General features: G+C 43.9%; 1 protein-coding gene across 4 annotated transcripts in view; it reads left to right on the top strand.

Annotated features, from left to right (window-relative positions):
* Window positions 1-2,901: 2,901 nt before the first annotated feature.
* The window catches only part of LCOR (ligand dependent nuclear receptor corepressor), an 84,977-nt gene continuing 69,585 nt past the window's right edge, over window positions 2,902-18,293 (top strand). The window contains exon 1 of one of the 4 annotated variants that reach the window (XM_064514112.1): window positions 2,902-3,131. In XM_064514112.1, coding sequence (XP_064370182.1) covers window positions 3,039-3,131 — 93 coding nt within the window. In that variant the 5' untranslated portion in view covers window positions 2,902-3,038. Of the gene's footprint in view, window positions 3,136-18,293 lie in introns of all 4 variants that reach the window. The other 3 variants (XM_064514111.1, XM_064514115.1, XM_064514113.1) reach the window with 3 other exon arrangements.

The raw sequence follows: 18,293 nt of genomic DNA, 5'->3' as shown, positions 1-18,293 counted from the left end.
GCGGGAACAAGAAACAAAACTTGCTTTGAAATGGAGATTGATAAATTTAAGACTGATGTCATATGACCCAGTTGCAGGGATGCTGATCTGGGTGCGGAAGAAGCAAGGGGACAGTAACAGCTTGATAGCCAATAGCCACACTGCCAGCCAGCTTGCCACAGCCACGTTTATTTTGCAGGCATCAGAGCAAGAGAGAGTTGCAAAGAAGAATTTGCAAGAAGGCTCTCGTGAAGACCACAGCAGGCAGACGCTGAGCCTGGTGTATCAGGACTGATAAGATGCAAGGTCAGTGGCCACTTCAGCTTGTCCAGGGATACAGTACAGCATCACTCGCAGTTGGAAATCTATCCTTAAAACTTCTGTTGTGGCTCAAGCAGAAACAACTGGACAAGCACAATGGGGTGAGATCAGGCCCCCCTGTAATCCTGGGTACCTACATACCGGCACTTTACAATTCTTCTGCAATCATCACCCAAGGACAAAGGCCGCTGCCTGAATCTCAGCCCCCTGTGACTAGACTGTACCAAACATACGATGGGAAGATGAGGAGCTCCAGACTGTGGTCCCACAACCCACCAGAGCAGGCCTAGCTGACCTCTACTCGCTCTGCAGCTGCAAGCATGCGAGCCAAACTTTCCAGTCAGGGCTATAGCAAGATACCTGGACACTTGGCAAGAAGTCAGTTCAGCTCTCTTGCCTCATGCTAACAGTTGTATTTGCCCCAATATATCTTGTGCTCTCCCATTTTTCTAGCTACCATCCCGGCTATAGGACAGAAGATCCCTGCTGCAGTCCGGAGCATTCATGTTGCAACCCTTCTGTTTAGACTGTCTGCCCCTCAGGGAAAAAGTATTTCTTCTGCAGTTAGTATAGTCTTAAAAGACTTTTGAACTGTCTCTAGCAAGAGGCATGTCTGGATTTTGAGTGGAAGAAAGATTCCCTACCACTAACACAAGGACTTGGGAATGAAGACACATAGACTCCAATGGCTCATCACACTGAAAAAGGGATGGAGCAATGGTTGGGGTATCACATAGAGCCAGAGGGAGGTGCAGCTCCAGGGACCATTCCTGAGCACAGGGGCCCAAAGGAATCTCCTGTTGTTTGCAGCAGAGAAACTCCCCGCAGCTCATGCTTCCCTCCTTCCCTCCACTTTCCCTCCATTCCCTCTTTCTACCACTAATGGATTCCAAACCAGGAGCTGGGATTTCCTGGTCACTACACCAGTCTGTCCCTCTAACAGAAATAAGCATCGTATTGTCCCCCTCACAAGCAAGCTGATTCCTGAAACAGGCCTCTTGCTATGCTGCTTGCTGTCTGCTATGGAAAGTTCCATCTCCTACAGTTAGAAACCATCCTCTGACTTTCTGCATGGATGTACAAAGAGCCAATTTATAATCTGTCCTTATGCTACCATTTGGCTTCAGATAGCTCTTTCCTTTCCTTGGAGTTTCCCTCCTTTCACCACTCAAGCTCCCCTGGTATACTGGTAGAGCAATCGCATCTCCTTTCTGCTGTCCTTTTGCTAGACTAGACAAACCAAGCTGTCCTGGTCTCCTTTCGTAAGACAGGCTCACTATTTTCCTACCTACACGCACCACGAGCTGACTTTGTGCCGCTCTGAATTCCTTCGGAATAGGTCAACCGGCATATTCCAGGTGAGATTGCACCGATACCCTGAAGAGTGGCATAAACACTTTGCTATCTCCACAGGAAATATCTTATCTGGGACACCCTATTACTACATTTCCATAAAGCCAGCTTTGACCTTTCTAGCTTTCAAACTTCTTAATTGTGTGCAGCTTGACAAGGTCACAGAATTGAGGGTAATGACGCCGGTGGTTAGGGTGGGGAGATAAGGGTCAGGGCTGCTGGGTTTCATCTGTGGCCTCGCCACTTACCTGATTGTATTTCTACTTGACAACAGAGGGAGAAGAAAGTCTACTGAAAGTTGTGATTACAAATCCCTCCGGCCTGCTTTGCTAATTTAATACAGAGGAGGTGTTTCCTAGTGAACAAAAGAAGGGGTGGACACCAGCTGTCTCGTGGCAGAATTTGGGGCAGGACTTCACCTTTCTGAGCTCATCCCCCCAGCCCGTAGGAAGCTGGTGGTGATGTTCTCCTCCTCCTCTTCCTTACGAGGTTGGCCGGCGGGCACGGGAGCCTGGGCACTGAGAGAGCTGCCTAAGCGCCGAGCAATGCCATCGCTCTTCCCTATCTGTAAATTTGCCATCACAAATTGTATTATTATCTCACCAAGCCCCATGTCCAGACCCTCTTAAAATTTTGAGTTCATACTGGAAGTCTTTATCCTTGCAGGTTAAGCCTGAAGGGTACATAGACACCAGTGAAACACTGGAGGTGGCTCTGGCAGGGAGAAGTAACCAGTGCAATTGGAGGCCACTTCACCAGTCGCAAACAGATATAATTTCCTTTCAACCATGACCACCAGCGCATGTGGTATTTTCCATGACACCACAGCACAGACGAGGGCACCTTCATACTTCTTGATAGAAAAGCAAGCTTTTCTGAAAAAGAAGAGCAAGAACAGCTGCCCCCCAGGGAAGGGATGGCCCCCAGGGGACGGGTAGCCTCTCTAGGGGAGGCATGGCACCCTCGGGGGATGGGTGGCCCCAGGGGAGGGAGGCCGGGCCCCGCCTGACGCGCCCCGCCATGGCGGCGGCGGCGCGAAGAGCCCTTGGCCGCGCGGGCGTTGGTGGGTGGGGGTGGGTGACAGCGCCCCGCCGCGGAAGGGGGGGGCGGTGCCGCACGTGCGGGCGCCGCGCAGGCGCGGAAGCGGGCGCCGCGCGCGCTCCCTCCCGGGCGGCGCGCGGCGGGAAAGGGGCCGGGGCGAGCGGGCGGGAGGGGAGGGGAGGGGGGAGCGAGGGCGGGGCGTGTCCCCGTCGGCGCCTGCGTGGCGCGGCGCGGCGCGCGCTGACGGCGGGTGGGCGTGGCGCGGCGCGGCGCGCGGCCCTTCCTTCCCGTCCCTGCCCCCCCGGCCGTGCCCGCCGCCCCCACCCCCGCCCCCCGCCCAGAAGATGGCGAGCCCGTGCGGGCGGCAGCAGTGCTCCATCGAGAGGCGCGGCGTCCGCCACCAGCTCGATTCGTGGCGACACAAGCTCATTCACTGTGTAGGTGAGGGACGGCGGCGCGGCGGGGAGGCCGGGCCGGGCCCCCGCGGCAGTGGCGGCGGCGGCGGGGCCGGGCGGCGGCCTGCGGCGGCCTGCGGGCCCGCCCCCTCCCCCCGCCGCCGCCGCCGCCGCCGGGCGAGCGCCGCCGCCGCGCCCCGCCCTGCGCCGGGGGGGGGACGCCGCCGCCGCGGGGTCCTGCCCTTTTGTGCGGCCCCTGTCAGCGCCGCGCCCGCCTCTCCCCGCCGCGGCCCCTTCAAACTTGTTTACGGCGGGGAGCGGCCCGCTGTCACGGCCCGCCCGTCCGCGGCGCCAGGCCGCGGGGCCTGCTCGTCGCCGTGGGGGCAGGGTGGCGGCGGCGGAAAGTTGTGGGCTGGGCTGGGTCGCGGCCGGGGGGAGGCGAGTGCGGAGCGAGGCCGCGGGGGTTAAAAGGATGTGTGAAAATTTTTTTCTTCCCCTTCTTTCCTCCTCCCCCCCCCCCCGCCTTCTTTCGCCGGTGCGCGTTTGTTGTTATGCAGGGCTCCTTTCCATCGCATATATATATATATATATATATATATATTTAATTCTCTCTCGTTTTTGGAAAAGAAGCCTCCAACGCCCTTCCATCTCGAGTAACTTTCCTCATCAGAAATGCGCGTTTCGCCCTTTTCTCTCCCTTCCCTAGCGGGAAATCGAGACCTTTCCTCCGCGTCTCAAAACACAGATGCCGATAATAGGTGTCTGAGCGCGCTGCACGGCCGTGAAATAGGTCTGACAACCCTAAATTGTGAACTTTCGGAGTGCTCTTGAAAACCCGTAGCCCGGGCATCGCTCTATCCCCTCTTGTTTGGTCTCCGGAAGGCTTCTAATTGAGCGTAAATCCTCACTTTATTTTTAAATATGCAAATGTGGCCATAATCTGCCAGTGACTGCTCTGCGTAGGTAATCTGTAATAACGTTCACAGATTCACTTTAGTTCCTTGTGTGCAGAGTTAAACCTCTTATTGTCAGTTAGCTCAGCATCCTAGTTCATTACCGGGGATTTGAAGCACCATTTTTGATTGCGCCAGAAATTCTAACTGCTGCCACGGATATTTTTGGCTTCATCTTCATGTGTAAATTTCTGTAGCATAAAGTGCATATTAGGTGCTTGTTAACTCCAGATTAATATGAACAATTAACTTTTTTCTTTCTTTTTTAAAAGCATACAGAGATTCAAGGGTAATATATTTCTGGGGAATTCAGCCTCTTTCCACAGAAGTGTTGTCCTTTCTTTCCAACTAATTACTGATGTTTCTAGATCTGATTTATGAGGGGCTATTTTTGATTCTAGATGGTAACTTTGCTATATTAGGAATACTTTGTTGGCTTCTATATCTGCTCGAACTGGCTGTATTTTACTTCTAGCTCCTTTTCTTGTGGCCTCTTACTTTAGCTGCTGGGATCACCTGTTCTAGTCCTTTCTAAACTCCCAGCTTGCAGCATGTCATCTTGTCTTCCCTCCCTGTCCCTGATGCTTTGGGGTGGGGTCATCCTTGAATACTCCAGTGCTGCTGTCCTGCTGCTCACAACTTGCCCAAATAGCTGTGAGGCGTAAAGGAAAAAAATCGCTGACAGTTTCAAAGCTGCTGCCGAAGATCTTTGTCCTGGGGTAAAATGAAAGAATTGTCTGTTCGTTCTGCTGCTCTTTGGGAACAACGTGGGTAGCTACAGAAGTCCTGGAGCTACCTACAGACTGAAAGAAAACACTAGGTTGTTAAAGTTCTTAGCAACCCTAAGTGCTAAAACTTAAAACAAACAACTCCTTTCTGCCCCCCCCCCAGCCCCACCCCACCCCATGCATACACACCCTGTTCAACTTCCCTATTCCCATTTAAATTGCCAGCCCCTGGAGAACTTGCTTTCTCCTCCATGCCTTCCATATCTCTTCCTAATGCCTAAATTGATAGGCTTTTTGTCCTTCTGAAAAATTTCCCTTTGTGAAAGTCCCTCTGTGTGTATTTAACAAAAGATGTTGTGAACGCTATTAAGTGTAGAGTTGACTGGGATTTTTTGGAGGTAAAGTACAAAAACATTTTTTTTAAAAAAGTCCAAAGTGTAACAGTACCGTGTGACTTTATCTTGATGATACTGTGTCATAAATAGTTTGAACCTCAAATTGATCAGTTTTATGAGATCTCGGGACCTGCCCTGTTCCTAGCATGAATCTTGCATAAATTGTTAGGTCATATAAATATGTTAATTGTAACTTGGCTTTTTTATTTTATTTTTTTAAACCTTTTATAATTTTAGGAAAAAAATATTGCACTACTCAGGATATCCAATGGATATTATATTGTGATCTCTACTCCTAGCTCCAAATACATCTCAGTTGTCTTTTTAAGTGGATTTTGACAACGTTATTTGAGGCTTGAAAACTGACCTGTTAAATGATGCAGCATTTTATTTTACCTTGGCCTTTCGTAGAAGTCTTAAGAATTTGTTCCTATAACAAATACAAACATATAAATACAGGGAAGCAGAATATGGGAAAATTCTTCATGTTACTTCAGAAATACCCATTCACATTTAGTTATGAAAGTAAATGTGAGGTGTGTGGGATTCTTTTGTTAGCATCATTCCCTGAAAAGTCATTCTGATACCACACAATGTGGTAGGCAGAAAACTCAAAGGCTGTGGTTTGAACTAGTGTGTGTGGCAACAAAAATGGCTTAAGTAATTCTCTTCCTCCTCTTGTTCCCTGCTCCTGCAGTGGGTCACTATGTTGGGCTGTGGCTTCATGACAGTTTGTCAAACTAAGCCCGTGCTCTCAAGGAGCTCAAAAACGCAGGAGGACTAAAGAAGCACCTTTGCGCACAGAGAGCCTGTTTGGAGGTGCTGTGCTGGCAGAAAACATCATTTGGGGGAATAATTTTCTGCTAGCGTAGCTCCTCAAACTGGCTCGCTGTGGGGTGACACAAATCCAAGCACTAGCATAAGGAAGAGGGTGTGAATGCATGGCTGGAGGAAGGGGAAAGGGTGAGAATGCAGCAGCAGAGATCCAGATCATCTCGGACGGTTAGAGTGGTACATTTGGTTGTGCCAGTACAGCTTGGGGCAGGGGGACGGATCTGGCTTAAACCTTCCTTCCTTCCTTGTCATATGTATTTCAAGCTCTTTTGGGGGAAGGGCAGGGGGCAGGGGGAGCACGAGGGGGCAGCACGCTGTGGCCAGGACATGGGGGCAAAATAAGAAGGGGGTGTAGTTACAGAGTCCAAGCTGCCCTTGCAGCAGAACACGCTGGGTTGTTAAACCACAGCGTGAGAAGCTAACCAGGAGCAGTGAGCAGTGTGTTGGTGCTGCACTAGTACTATGATTCAAAAACATGTTGTGCCAGATGAGAAGTGTTTGATGCTGACATGGCTGTGCTCTCCATACCCATCTTAAGCGTTAGCGTCTTTCTCCCTCAATGGCCAAAAGCAGATGCCTAGGGATGAATGTAAGTACAGGGCAAATGTGTGTGTGGTGATTTTGCTAGTCCTTTCCCAGCCTCCATTCACTTTCTGTTCAGGCACTTACGAGTGAGATCAGATCAGCTAAGGAATGAGGAGTTTGAAGGGGGAGAGACCCCACAGATCCCTGAAACCTTCCTGACACTCTTTATATGGGCAGCAATAGCACTGCAATTCCGTGTAGTTACTAGAGTGATAGTTTCAGGTGATTGCATGCATTTCTACTAGCTGGTGATGCTTGGCCTTTGTTAAATATTAGCTGTACTCTTAGGTTGTAATTCAGTCAAAGAGTCTCTATGTTGGGGGTGGGGGCGCAGGTATGTGTTAGCTGTCTTCAGCAAAGATGCTAGTTTTGGGAGTGAAATGGTGATTTAAAAGGCAAAACTGACTTCCACATCAGGTTTCCAACCATCTTGAGCTGTGTCTGTGTTTCACTGAGAGCCTGTTTGACAGTTTAAGAGGTTCTTTTTTTAAAAAAAAAAAAAGAAAAAGAAAACTGCTAAAATACGCTGAACTAATTTCTCTTTTTTCTTCTTTTAATAATTGTTGCTAGTAAAGTATTGCAAATCAAGTACCTGAGCTGTTCCTCTGTACTAACTGGTTGAATAGTGGTGGTCTTCCTTGAGTTGAGGCACTTAGGACTAAAGTTTGGGTTCCATTGGAAAAAATGTTACTCAGCAGGAAATACTAATCAGCTAATACTAATCAAGAGAAGCTGTATAACAGTTGAATAATTCTGAAGACTTTATTAGATTTTCTTATCTTGCTTATTACTTGGGTATAGTTCCAGCTGGTATGTGATACTACAGCTGATATGAATTAGCTGCTGCTTCCAAAATATGGAGCAGTTAGCTGTATTATCTCATTGTTTTGGAAGCAGGCTCTGAATCTCCAAGTGTTTAACATAGTTCTAGTTCAAAGGGTAGATTGTATTTCTTTGTGCCAGAATAAGGAAGCTTATTAGTTATTGCTCTCATGGTGATAGAAAATAATAATAAAAAAACATGTTAGCTGAAATTGGGCTAAAGTAGAAAATGCAAATATAGGACCTTCCTAAACTGTGGTATCTGCCCCCATTCCCCCAGCAAATGGTACTCTGCCTTATTTCAGCCTGCCTATAGTGTGGATGCAGCTAGTGACAATTTATATTACGGCAGTTTGCATTAATAGGAATCCCTTGTACAAAAGCTTTTCAGTATGGTAGCTGAAGGCTTGTTCACTAAGATATGATCCACGCACAAACATTTTTGCCTGTTGGCAGCATGGATGTAGGGAGGGAGATTTGCCCTTTTATGATAAAGTTATGCCAAAAAAATTTATTCAAGGCAGCTGTCATTTAAAAATAAAAATCTTGAGTTGTAAGGAATGAAAATTTTGCAGCTTGATATTCAGCTTTATTTTAAATGTGCATGGAAGGGTGGTGTGAATCTGAAGAACAGTAGTAAAAGTTGCATTGGAGAGGAGGAATCTAGATTTCTTCCTGATATCTCTTCTGATTTTGAATAAATTGCTGCATATTTACCCTTGTTTCTCTACTTGCAAATGGAGAATAACTTCTGGCCTCGCAGGGACAATAACATTTAATGTAGGATATGAGGCACAATTTGAACGCAGACTTTTCTTTTGAAGTGGTCTGAATTCAGGTTATTTTTGTAGTCAACCAAACAAAAGCATACTCAGGAAAAAATCATGATAAATCATTTTTGTCTTGTATCATACCATCTTGAATTCTTCTTCTGATGGCTGTGACATAAGATTTTGGACTAGGCCAAATCGTTTGGTTTGTTTTAACAAAACATTTTAACAAAAGTCTATTTTAATTTGTGCAAAGTAATAACTATGACTGCAAGGAGAGAGGTTTCCTTCTTGGGAAATGTTCCTCCTGCAGGAAGTACTGTTTTTTTGTTTGTTTTTTTTTTACTTAATTTTTCACTAAAAGTTAGTGTCATTAATTTATTTTGATAAATTCTATTAAAAGTGGATGAACTCGCAGTAATGCATCCTGTGCATGCAGAAGTTTAGTCCAAAACATCTAGATAAAATCTTTGTAGGATTTGTGTTGATATGTGTATTACAGATGTACAAGTTTGCAGTAGTGGCACCATTTTAAGAGTGTCTGTGAGAGTGTTCAAGTTCTTGGGCTATCTTTTGGCAGTTTGTGTGATGTTAGTCTAAATGCTGTCATGTTCTGAAATACAGTATCTGCACTTTTAATTAAGGATGGATGATGTGAAATCCGTATTCTTGTGCTCAGTTGTTTAAATCCTTATTGCACTGTACTTAAATGTCTGCCGCCATAGTTGTATGCTTTGCCTGAGAACTTGTACTCTTCTGTGAGTAATGTAAAAGTAACAAGGGGAGTATTCCCTAAAAGTCAGTTTAGGCAAGGGTTTCAGAAAAACAGGTGTTTAATAAGGCTAAAGAAAGGTAGTGTCCTTGTACTAACAAGGAGAGGGGGGAGCTACTGCAGTATTTTACGTGGGACTTTCCTAATCCTCTTCCTTACCCTCCCATGAACACATCTTCATCCTCATTAAGAGAATGAAGCTGTGGCTCTAAAAATTTACATGGATGGATATTTCTAATTCTCTGAGAAATACAAGACTTTCCCCCCACTCAGGGACACAGTTCTTCAAGATTGGCCAAGCCAGTCTAGACTCTTCCCCTTGCCAAAGGGAATGGTAGTGCCTGTTTTCACTAAACTGACAGAAAAATGGGCAAAACTAGCAAATCTTCTGGTGATTTAGTAATGTGAGTCATCTCTGTTAGGGATTAGATAAGCATGAGAGCTCATCTGAAGCAGTGGTTGAGTTCACGTGTCCAAGGCAAGAGGAGAGCCTCTTTCAGTGGCTGTGAGTTTTCAGTTTGCATCTACTGTCCTGAGGAACTGAGCTCCAGACCGTGGTTACGTTTGACAGCAGTGTTGTCTCACCTGACTTAAATAGCCCTCTCTGTGCTGGCACAACTTGTGTGGCTGCCCGGTGAATCAGTTCCCTGACTAGACCTAACTGTAAAGTGATCAATTTTTGTGCCACAGTATCTACTGTGGATGGGAAAAGGCAGAGAATGGAGGGTTGGGTTGTTTAGCTGGTATTGTCACACATGCATAAATCTAAGGAGGGTTTTGTTGAGTAAGTGCAGATTTTTACGTGCATGTTCATTCATTTATGGTAGCAAGCAGACTGCTTCATTCTCTCTCTTTCTTCAAAGCATTGTGGGTTATACCCTGCTCACTCCCTGATAATGAACTGTGGGCTTTGCTTTTCCAACCCTCTTGTTGGATGCTCTTTTCTGGTACCTGCATTAGTAAGTTGCAGTTTTTCTTCAGCTTTCCCCAATATCTTTACAGGCTTCTGTGGTTCCTCAGAGTTTCTTCTGACAAATCCATGTGGCCTCAGCCTCTTTTGGGAAATGAGAGCTTCAGCTTCTTTCCTCTTTCTTGGAGAAGCGTGCAAGCTGTTTTTCTCTGGTAATCTTCAAATCACTTACCTTTAGCTTAGATTTAGTTTTTGTATGTTGTGTAGTATCGTGTGTTCTCTTATGGCGAGCTCACCAAAACTCAGCTCTCAAACTGAGTAGGAGGCTTAAGTTACACACCAACACTGCCCACACCTCGAAGATGAAGTGAAGGTTATGGTATTTCAACACTTCTGTAGGATGTCTCTTCCTGTTTAGCAAAGTTGTGATTAGATGACATCTCTATTTAATTTTCCACTCCTCTTAAAGAGAAGAGAAAAGATGGTAGTCCTGTTGCATTTTCTAGAGGCTGGAGCAAAGTGGTCACACAGGGAAGACTTGCAGGGAGACAAAGGATGTTCCTTATGCCCTGAGGACCATGATATTTTATGGGAGGGAGAAGAGGGGGAGAAAAGAGGACTGGACAAGAGCCCAGTATTCATTAACAAAGGAAGCTTTCAGAAACTGAATCCATCAGTGTGGAAAGACATTGGGGCCACCAGGCAGTCTTAACTCGAGTAGAGTTTACTAATGAAAAATTTCCTGGTTCTCTTTGAACATTTTTTTTAATATACACTTACAATGCAGGCATTTAATATCTAGCTGAAGGATTGCTTAGACCAGTCTATCTAAAGTGGTCTTTTTCCTCTCCTCTGCTGTTTTTAGGTTAGAGCGATGGTGGTCTTGTTATGAAAGTGGAGTAGCTGACAGGGTAGGAAGAGGAACAGGTAATCAAGCTACGAAGTTCTCCATTTCTTGACCTTTTTTGTTTTGTTTTGTTACATTAACAAAAAGATGTGAAACTTTCACCCCACAGCCTGCAGTTCCCTACAGTACTGCTTCCAGGCCAGTGGGTAAAGTTGTTGCTGTACATCCTGTTCCCCTAAGCACACAGTAGTTTCAAAGTCATTACAGTGCAGCCACTTGCTGTTTGACTCCCTTTGCTACTGTGTATATGTTACAGGCAGCAGCTTACTATGTTACCTGTGTAATATACATTGAACTGAGCCTCCCGCCTTGAAAGAACAAGCTAGTTAAACTCTCCATGGCAATTTACATGCAAAAAGCTCTCGCATACTCTGCCTCCTCTTAATATATGAGTCACTTTTGAGACTTCATCTTTGGATAGCTACAGGTTGGTTAGAGTAAGGTGCTTGTGCATTTTAATGTAGGAGTCTTGCACTCGGGAAGAGTCCTCTGAGCCTCTGTCTTCTGTCCCCCAGTGTTGGGCTCCTTAAGAAATGTATCGGAATATATAAAAATTAATTGTGTTTAGACCTGACTAGCTTTGTTTAAATGCTCACAACAAACTGACTTGCTTGGCTTGGCTTCTAGCTTATACTCAGTACGTCTGTTTATTTGGCAGTTGTTTTATGCTTTTCATGGACAAGTTGAAGTTGAAGGTAGGCTGATGTTCTAGCAGGCTTTGTTTCAAGTTTGGTGGTCTCTTGTGTTAAGATTTGTAGTCGTGACAGAAGTGCTGAGAACTGCTTTCTAGTCGCTGCTTAATCATGATCTCTAGATCCATTTTGGAAGGCATGCCGTTGTATCCTTTACGTAAAGAAAATTTTCTGCAGAGGTGGACATTTAATAACTTCCATTTTGCTCTGCAAAAGCAAGAAACTAGAAATGCATGGGAGTCATTTCCTTTTTTGACCTAAGGAAACTTAAAAGCTATCTTCTTAAAGCAGTGATTCCATTTACATCTTTTGTAAAAGGAGGTAGCATAGCTACTTTATCCCTAGCTTTCCCTTTTCTATTTTGAAGTGATGAGTGGAACATAAGTTTATATGATACTATAATCTCTCTTTTGGGGTTTCTAACAAAGGTCTTGCTGAATGGTTTGAAGAAAAAAAAAAAGCCATCTGATAGTCTTTACTTTTAAAACAGGCAATGAGGAAAACTTCCCTTAGAAAAAAAACTTCAGCAGTTGTCTTTTGTTAACTTCTTGATCTAATTAACCTCACAGCTAAGGGCCTCTTACTGTTTTTAAACTTCATTTGGAGCAGCTGTACTTGTATGCAACTGTAAGTGGAGTGTCCCACCTATCTTTAGTGTTTATCATTCATCTATGTACTGTAGCTTAGTACCATTCAAAATGTTGTAAGATTGAGTGAAGGAAGACTGAAAGTGTGGGGAACAGCTAAGTGTGCGATGTTGGCTATGTGTAGCTTTAGACAAGTTCCATACTTTAAAATGTGTTGTGTGGCACAGGTATACCGAGCCTTTGTAACCATTAAGTAAGTGTCAAAGTCTCTTGGAGAAATATAATTCTTTTTTCCCTGGAAGTGTCTCACATGATTGTTTAGATTGTTCTAATTTATACTTGGGGGATAAAATTACAGTATGTGTAGTCCTAATTCTGATATTTCTGACCAAATGTTTAACTACTGCTTGCATGCTTTTCTTGGGTTTGGGTTGGGTTTTTGTGTGTGTGTGTGTGTGTGTGTTTTTAATGCTCTTCTGTCCTCCTTATCCTGTGTACTCATACAGAGTAATAAACATGTAATCACCTGAAACTATATGGTAAGATGCTTTGAGAATCTGGTTCTCATATCTTACAGGAATATTTCTGTAAACTCTTCAGGAAATCTAAGCCTTTGGCTTTGCCTCTGCAGTTTTTCTTGAGAAACGTGCAGTGAATTGGCAGTAGACGGGTTCAGTGCTCAGTTGAGACAGGGCGTGCTGAGGTCTGTTTTGGGTATGCACTTTGAATTCAGCAGGAACTCAATGTTTATCTCTTGAAAAAGCCATAACTGTTGAAAGAAGACCTGTGTTTTGCTAGGGCTCTCTTAAATCTTCAGTTTTCAACCTGGAGCTGGCAAGAAGCAATTACAGAAAAACAAGCTTATTGCCAATAGGTTTAAATTGTGTGGGGTCTTCACACTTTTCAGGAGCCCACAGTTGGAAAATTACTGCTCTAAATAATTTGTAGACAAGGGCTGTTTTCCTTGCCAAAGTGTCTGTAGGTGTGTTGGAGTAAAAGCTGATATTTAGTCATCTATTAGGTTAGGCTTGAACTTTACTTTTTCTTTCTCTTCTGATACCTAACTACTTAAAAGTATATTTTATCCAAAAATGGATGTTGCTAAGTAGACCAACCCCAGAAAACTTCAGCTTGAAAGCTAATTTCTGGAAAAAGGTTAGTAGCGTGTAAGTAGGTCTATTTTAAGTGCTGCGCTCCCCATATTCAGGCCCCCGTATTTTTCCTTCCAAGAAACTTGCCGTGAAGTCCAAACTCCTGCCATAAAACTTGTGCTGGATCTAAAGATTTCATTAGCATTTCTCCCTTACGTGGTTGTGAAGGGAACTTAGAATACATGAGCTCAAGTGTGAACTGATGCACTGTCAGTGCCACGTGTTGGCAGATATCCTGAAACGACAGGTAAACTGCCTTTCTGGTCTCAAGAGGACACTTGGTTTTTCTGTGACTGAAAGGCGTTTGAAGTATGGCGTGAACGCTAAGCTGTTGATAATCCCTGGGCACATGGCTTTTCCAGGTATCAAAGCCCAAATAGCCTTCATCCTGACCACTCTTGCAGCTCACTGTTTTTGTAAAACCTGATGTCACAGACTGACTGCAATAACGGCCCAAAATTGAATATGGAGTTCAGAGGTTACTCTGTTCAACAAGTTACTCAGTTTCAAATTAGATTAAAAATTGACTTCATAAGTTAAAGATGTTGCAGAATTGTAGTCCACTTTGCCATGGAGGCTGCACTCCTTGCCTGTAACAAACAGATTGGTTCTTGTTCCTAAATCATCTGTTTGCCTGTGACTAATCTTGAATTCATATCTTCCTGCTGCTTGTACTTTGAACTGAATTTTGTGCTCCAAATAAGAACAGTACATAGGGCTTTAAATTTCCTCAGCCTCGAGTAGCCTGAGGACTTGTTCTGCCCTTAGGATAGAAGATACCTTATGTAGCTTATACCGATTTTTTAACCCACAAGCATGTAACCCCAGAACTGAAACACATAAGACCAGCACTGTAGCATTTCCAGTTTAGAGAGTGTTAATGTGGACTTTTAATTGGAACATGCATTTAATAGAATCTGGTACTTTATCGTTAACTTACGCAGAAACAATATTAAAAAAAATGAGGAAAAAGATGTATTACTATGTTGTTGTTGCTGTTCTGTAAACCCCACCCCAAGAATATTGAGACCTGTTGTGTCATCATTCTTCCTGCTTCGTATATATCGCTCATTTCTCACTCTCTGTTACTACTAAGTCCAGGTCCTCAGGAATGTGTAGTGTTTGAGCATGTTAGTTCTCATACTGGCTAAGACTTGGTAGGTCTTATTAATCTGGAGATTTTCTATTTGGTATTGTCAGCTGATTAGCCCACAATATTTAAATAAAAAAAAAAAAAGAGAGAACAAACCCCAAAACAAAACAAAAAAACCCCCAGGAAGCTAAGAGCAATGGAAGGCTACAACAAAGATGGAAATTCTGGAGGAGTGTGGAGGGGAAGGCATGTAGGGAGAAACAAATCACAGCTTTGTTGGTCCACGCTGACTGGTATGTTGAACTTTAGCAGCTAACGCACTTGTGATAACACCTCAGTACTTCAGAAAGTAAGCAGTTATATTTAGAAACACTTCATTCTGTATTTTTCAGGACTAAAACTACTAAATCTACCCAAAAAAAAATTATGTGAAAACACTAGTTTCCAAAAAAGTCTCTCCTGCTGACCCTAGAACCTGCTTGAGGTTGTATCACCTTGGCCTAGCACTGGAAACGTGAAGGGCTTCCCTCCTCTGTAAGGGAAGAGGAATAATTCTTTCATACTTAGCTTCGGGGAAGAGAGGAGTGATTCTCATCATCTCACCTTTAAGGAGGATAGATCTTTGCTCTCAGCATGCTGTGGTGCTGCCTAGAAGGATTTTCATAATTCTGTGTGAAAGCAGCACACAGAGCTAATCTCAGAGCTGGTTTGTACTGGCACACTTGCAAGGCTAAGAGCATTGAATTTGTAGTGTAGTTTTGAGATTCTGTTGTTGGTGACAAAGCTTTCTTTTTAAAAAAAAAAAAAAAAAACCCAAAAAACCCACAACCAAAAACTGTCACATAGTTTTCCTGTGCAGCTGCATGTGGATCTGTTCAGAAACTGGATCCCGACATCAGCATTTAAGAAGCCTTGGCTTTTGGTTAGTGAGAAGTCCCAGTTCCTGCAAAGCTGTCTGTGTGGAACCTCAGCTGCTGGTGGGCCAGTGGGAGAACTATGGAAATGGGGATGTGGAGCAGTTCCCCTGCGTGGTGTCCTGCACCTCTGAGTTATGGACCATTTACTCCCAGTGGGCTGCAAAAGGGCCCTGGTGCCCACTGGAGCAGCCTGTGGTTGGGTCTGTGATGAGCGAGGCTCTCCTGCGGGGGATTTTCTCCTCCTGTCAGCATGGCAGCCAGCATGTAGATAGGCTTGGGCTCTTGGTGCACTAACTAGCTCATTCCCCACTCTTTGCAGTCCAGTCCCCCACCCAGCCTAGGGCTGGAGGCAAAGGCAGAATCATTCCGATGCTGCTCTTGGGAATGTGATCTTTCACTTCAAGTGGCCACATGGAAGGTCACAAACTCGCAATCATTTTTAATGGCATGCAAAATACTTGTCTACAGGCTTTCAATCTCCTTGGTAATGCATTCTTTTACTCAGGTGGTTCCTCCCTATCGGTTCAGTCTAAGGGGAGGTGAAAAAGATAGAGCTGAATGTGAGCTAAAGGGACACCGTAGCCTTAAAGCATCCCACGAGTCTTTCCGTTAGGAGCAAGTGAAGGAAAATGGCATCACTCTAAAATTAGGTCTCTCTCGAAAATCCAGATTTAGCAAACTAACTTCATGAAGTTAGGTCAAACTCGACAAAGGATGCTTTTAGAAAAGGAGGTGATAACTTTAAGAGCTGTAAAATTACTTGCCTTGTTCGAAACCACTGACAGAGAATAACGGTGCATCTAAAATAAAGAGTTAAAATGTTTTTGTTGTTCTACCCCCAAATGAAGTGGGCTATGAGTACCATACTAAATGATGTAGTTAGTTTAGCTGAGAAATATTTCTGACAAATCCAGAGACTGGCAAAAGGGAAAGTCAGTCAGAGCAGCAAAAGAAATTCAGCAAACAAATCTATCTTTAAATAGATGTTTCTAGCTTTTCTTTTTTTGGGGGGGAGTGGGGTGGTAAGCATAACCAAACATGCAAAGACCTGTCAGAGGGGAAAGTGTGACTTCATTGGAAGGTACCGGAACCAGATTAAACTGATAGTCTTCCAGATGCCTCTTAAAGCAATTTTGGGAAAGAGACCCTCCCCCCTTAGACAAATAGATTTGACCTTTCCTCTTACGAGAGATCAGGTAGAATATTCTTTTGAAGCCTTTGCTGCTTCATATTCTAGCATAAAACTTGGGATGATGTTTGAGGAGGGACTGGAGGGAGAAGGCAGGCAGGTTCTGGCTTTTATTTGTAAAGCTTAGGAAGCCAAATAGAAATTATCTGGAAGAAGCTATTCTAATACCTTACTGTTTTCAGTTCATGAGTTAAGGGTTAGGGCAGATTAGAGAGTTGCCTAGATAGGTGCTTCAAGACTACCTTTCTTTTAAGGAAAGCTACATCAGAAAATGGTATTCATGAATATTTAATAGAACTCACTGGCTTTTGAGCAATGATTTATTCTTTTTTTCAAGGCGAAGTTAAACATTATGCTTTTTTTAACTGTATGGTATCAAAGTAATGTAAGAAATTCTGTAGAGTGTCAGATTTCTGAAAAGGCATGGAATTATTCTCTGTACAAAATCATTTTTTTAATGGAAAATATTGAAACTTATTGGTTATAGTATTATCTTCCTAAACTTGACATCTAATGTATGTAGAAGATGCAGCAAGAAACATTCAGTAGGCTTTTCTCCTAAATAGGGGAGGGGGACCTGTCTGGATCATCTTGTCATGCTAGAGCAACTGTAATAACACATTTCAGCATGACTTTGAACAAGCTGCGAGTCCATGCGGTAGATAAAGGCTTGAGCAATAACTCGGATACCACTGTCTGACAAATCAAGACCGTACCTCACTTATCCTAAATAAGCAATGCCACAGTTCCACCACAGGAAAACGAAGTACATCCAAGGGATGCATAACAATGGAAATGACTTTTCCTATAAAAACACTGTTCATGGTTTTACACGGTTGTTTTTAATCTAGTGTAAACTTGAACTACTGCAGAGAGGGATGATCATACCACCACCTTTGTGCTAGTGCCCTCGCTTGTGTAGGTGCATGATGAGTTGGATCAGGGAACTGATCCCTGAACCATCTTGTTGTCTTGCCATGCAAATACAAGATGAGTGAGCATCTGGAAGGGGAGATGAGTGGCACCAACCGTTTTGGTGGAAGAGTGGATTTACATTGAATTAAAATGCCAGGTAAATCATAGCTTCAAAGTCTTGAAGACTTTATGGTCTGACATGAAGTTCCCAGTTTAGTCATCTACAGTTTACAATAATCTGTCTTGTGGTAACTTTGGATAAATGAGTTGTGGAATTTTGAGTCTCTTTACTCTGCTTTTCATAGTTAATTTTCACATACTTTTTACATCCATACATTTTATATACATACACATATTTTGCTGATGTTCCTCCCCCCTTTTTAAAGCATCTGAGCCAGACAAACTTTATTTAGCTGTTTGTGCTGCCTTGCTAGTGAGTGTGTGCCTCAAGTTGCAGTGTCTCCAATAAGTAGATAGAACTTTTCATCCAATGTGTTAATTTTTGTAAAATCAAGAGAAAATTACAGAGAAACTGAAACTCGGATGGAGATACTAGAATCATCACCAGTCTGTATCTGACTGTCTTTTTATCCTCTTCTAGGGGTCTCACAGATGTTTCCTATTTCTGACTCCTGGAACATAATGGTAGTCTTAATTCTTCTTTTGAATTAGAATCTGCGCACTTCTGGATGTAAGTGTTAGCTTAAAGGAAGGGTTTCTGTTTACCTGTCTAGGTGATCTGCATATTTGGGCTTTATGGAAATGGCAAAAATCATGCAAGGATTACCATACACTTCTAGGTTTAAGATGTAAGTTGTGAGAGAGAGAGGCTGGTGCTGAATCAGCTCCTTTAGAGGCAATATTCCCGAAGAATGGGAGAGGCAGTAGACTACTAGCCATAGAAACCCCCCTGAGAGTAATCCCAATTCCATGGCTTGCTCTGCAGGTGTTCTTTGGGTCCCTCATTACACAAGACCATGGGGA

Source organism: Dromaius novaehollandiae, chromosome 6, assembly GCF_036370855.1.
Source record: "Dromaius novaehollandiae isolate bDroNov1 chromosome 6, bDroNov1.hap1, whole genome shotgun sequence".
In the NCBI taxonomy this organism is placed as follows: Eukaryota; Metazoa; Chordata; class Aves; order Casuariiformes; family Dromaiidae; genus Dromaius; species Dromaius novaehollandiae.
This window is presented reverse-complemented; position numbering and strand designations above follow the sequence as displayed.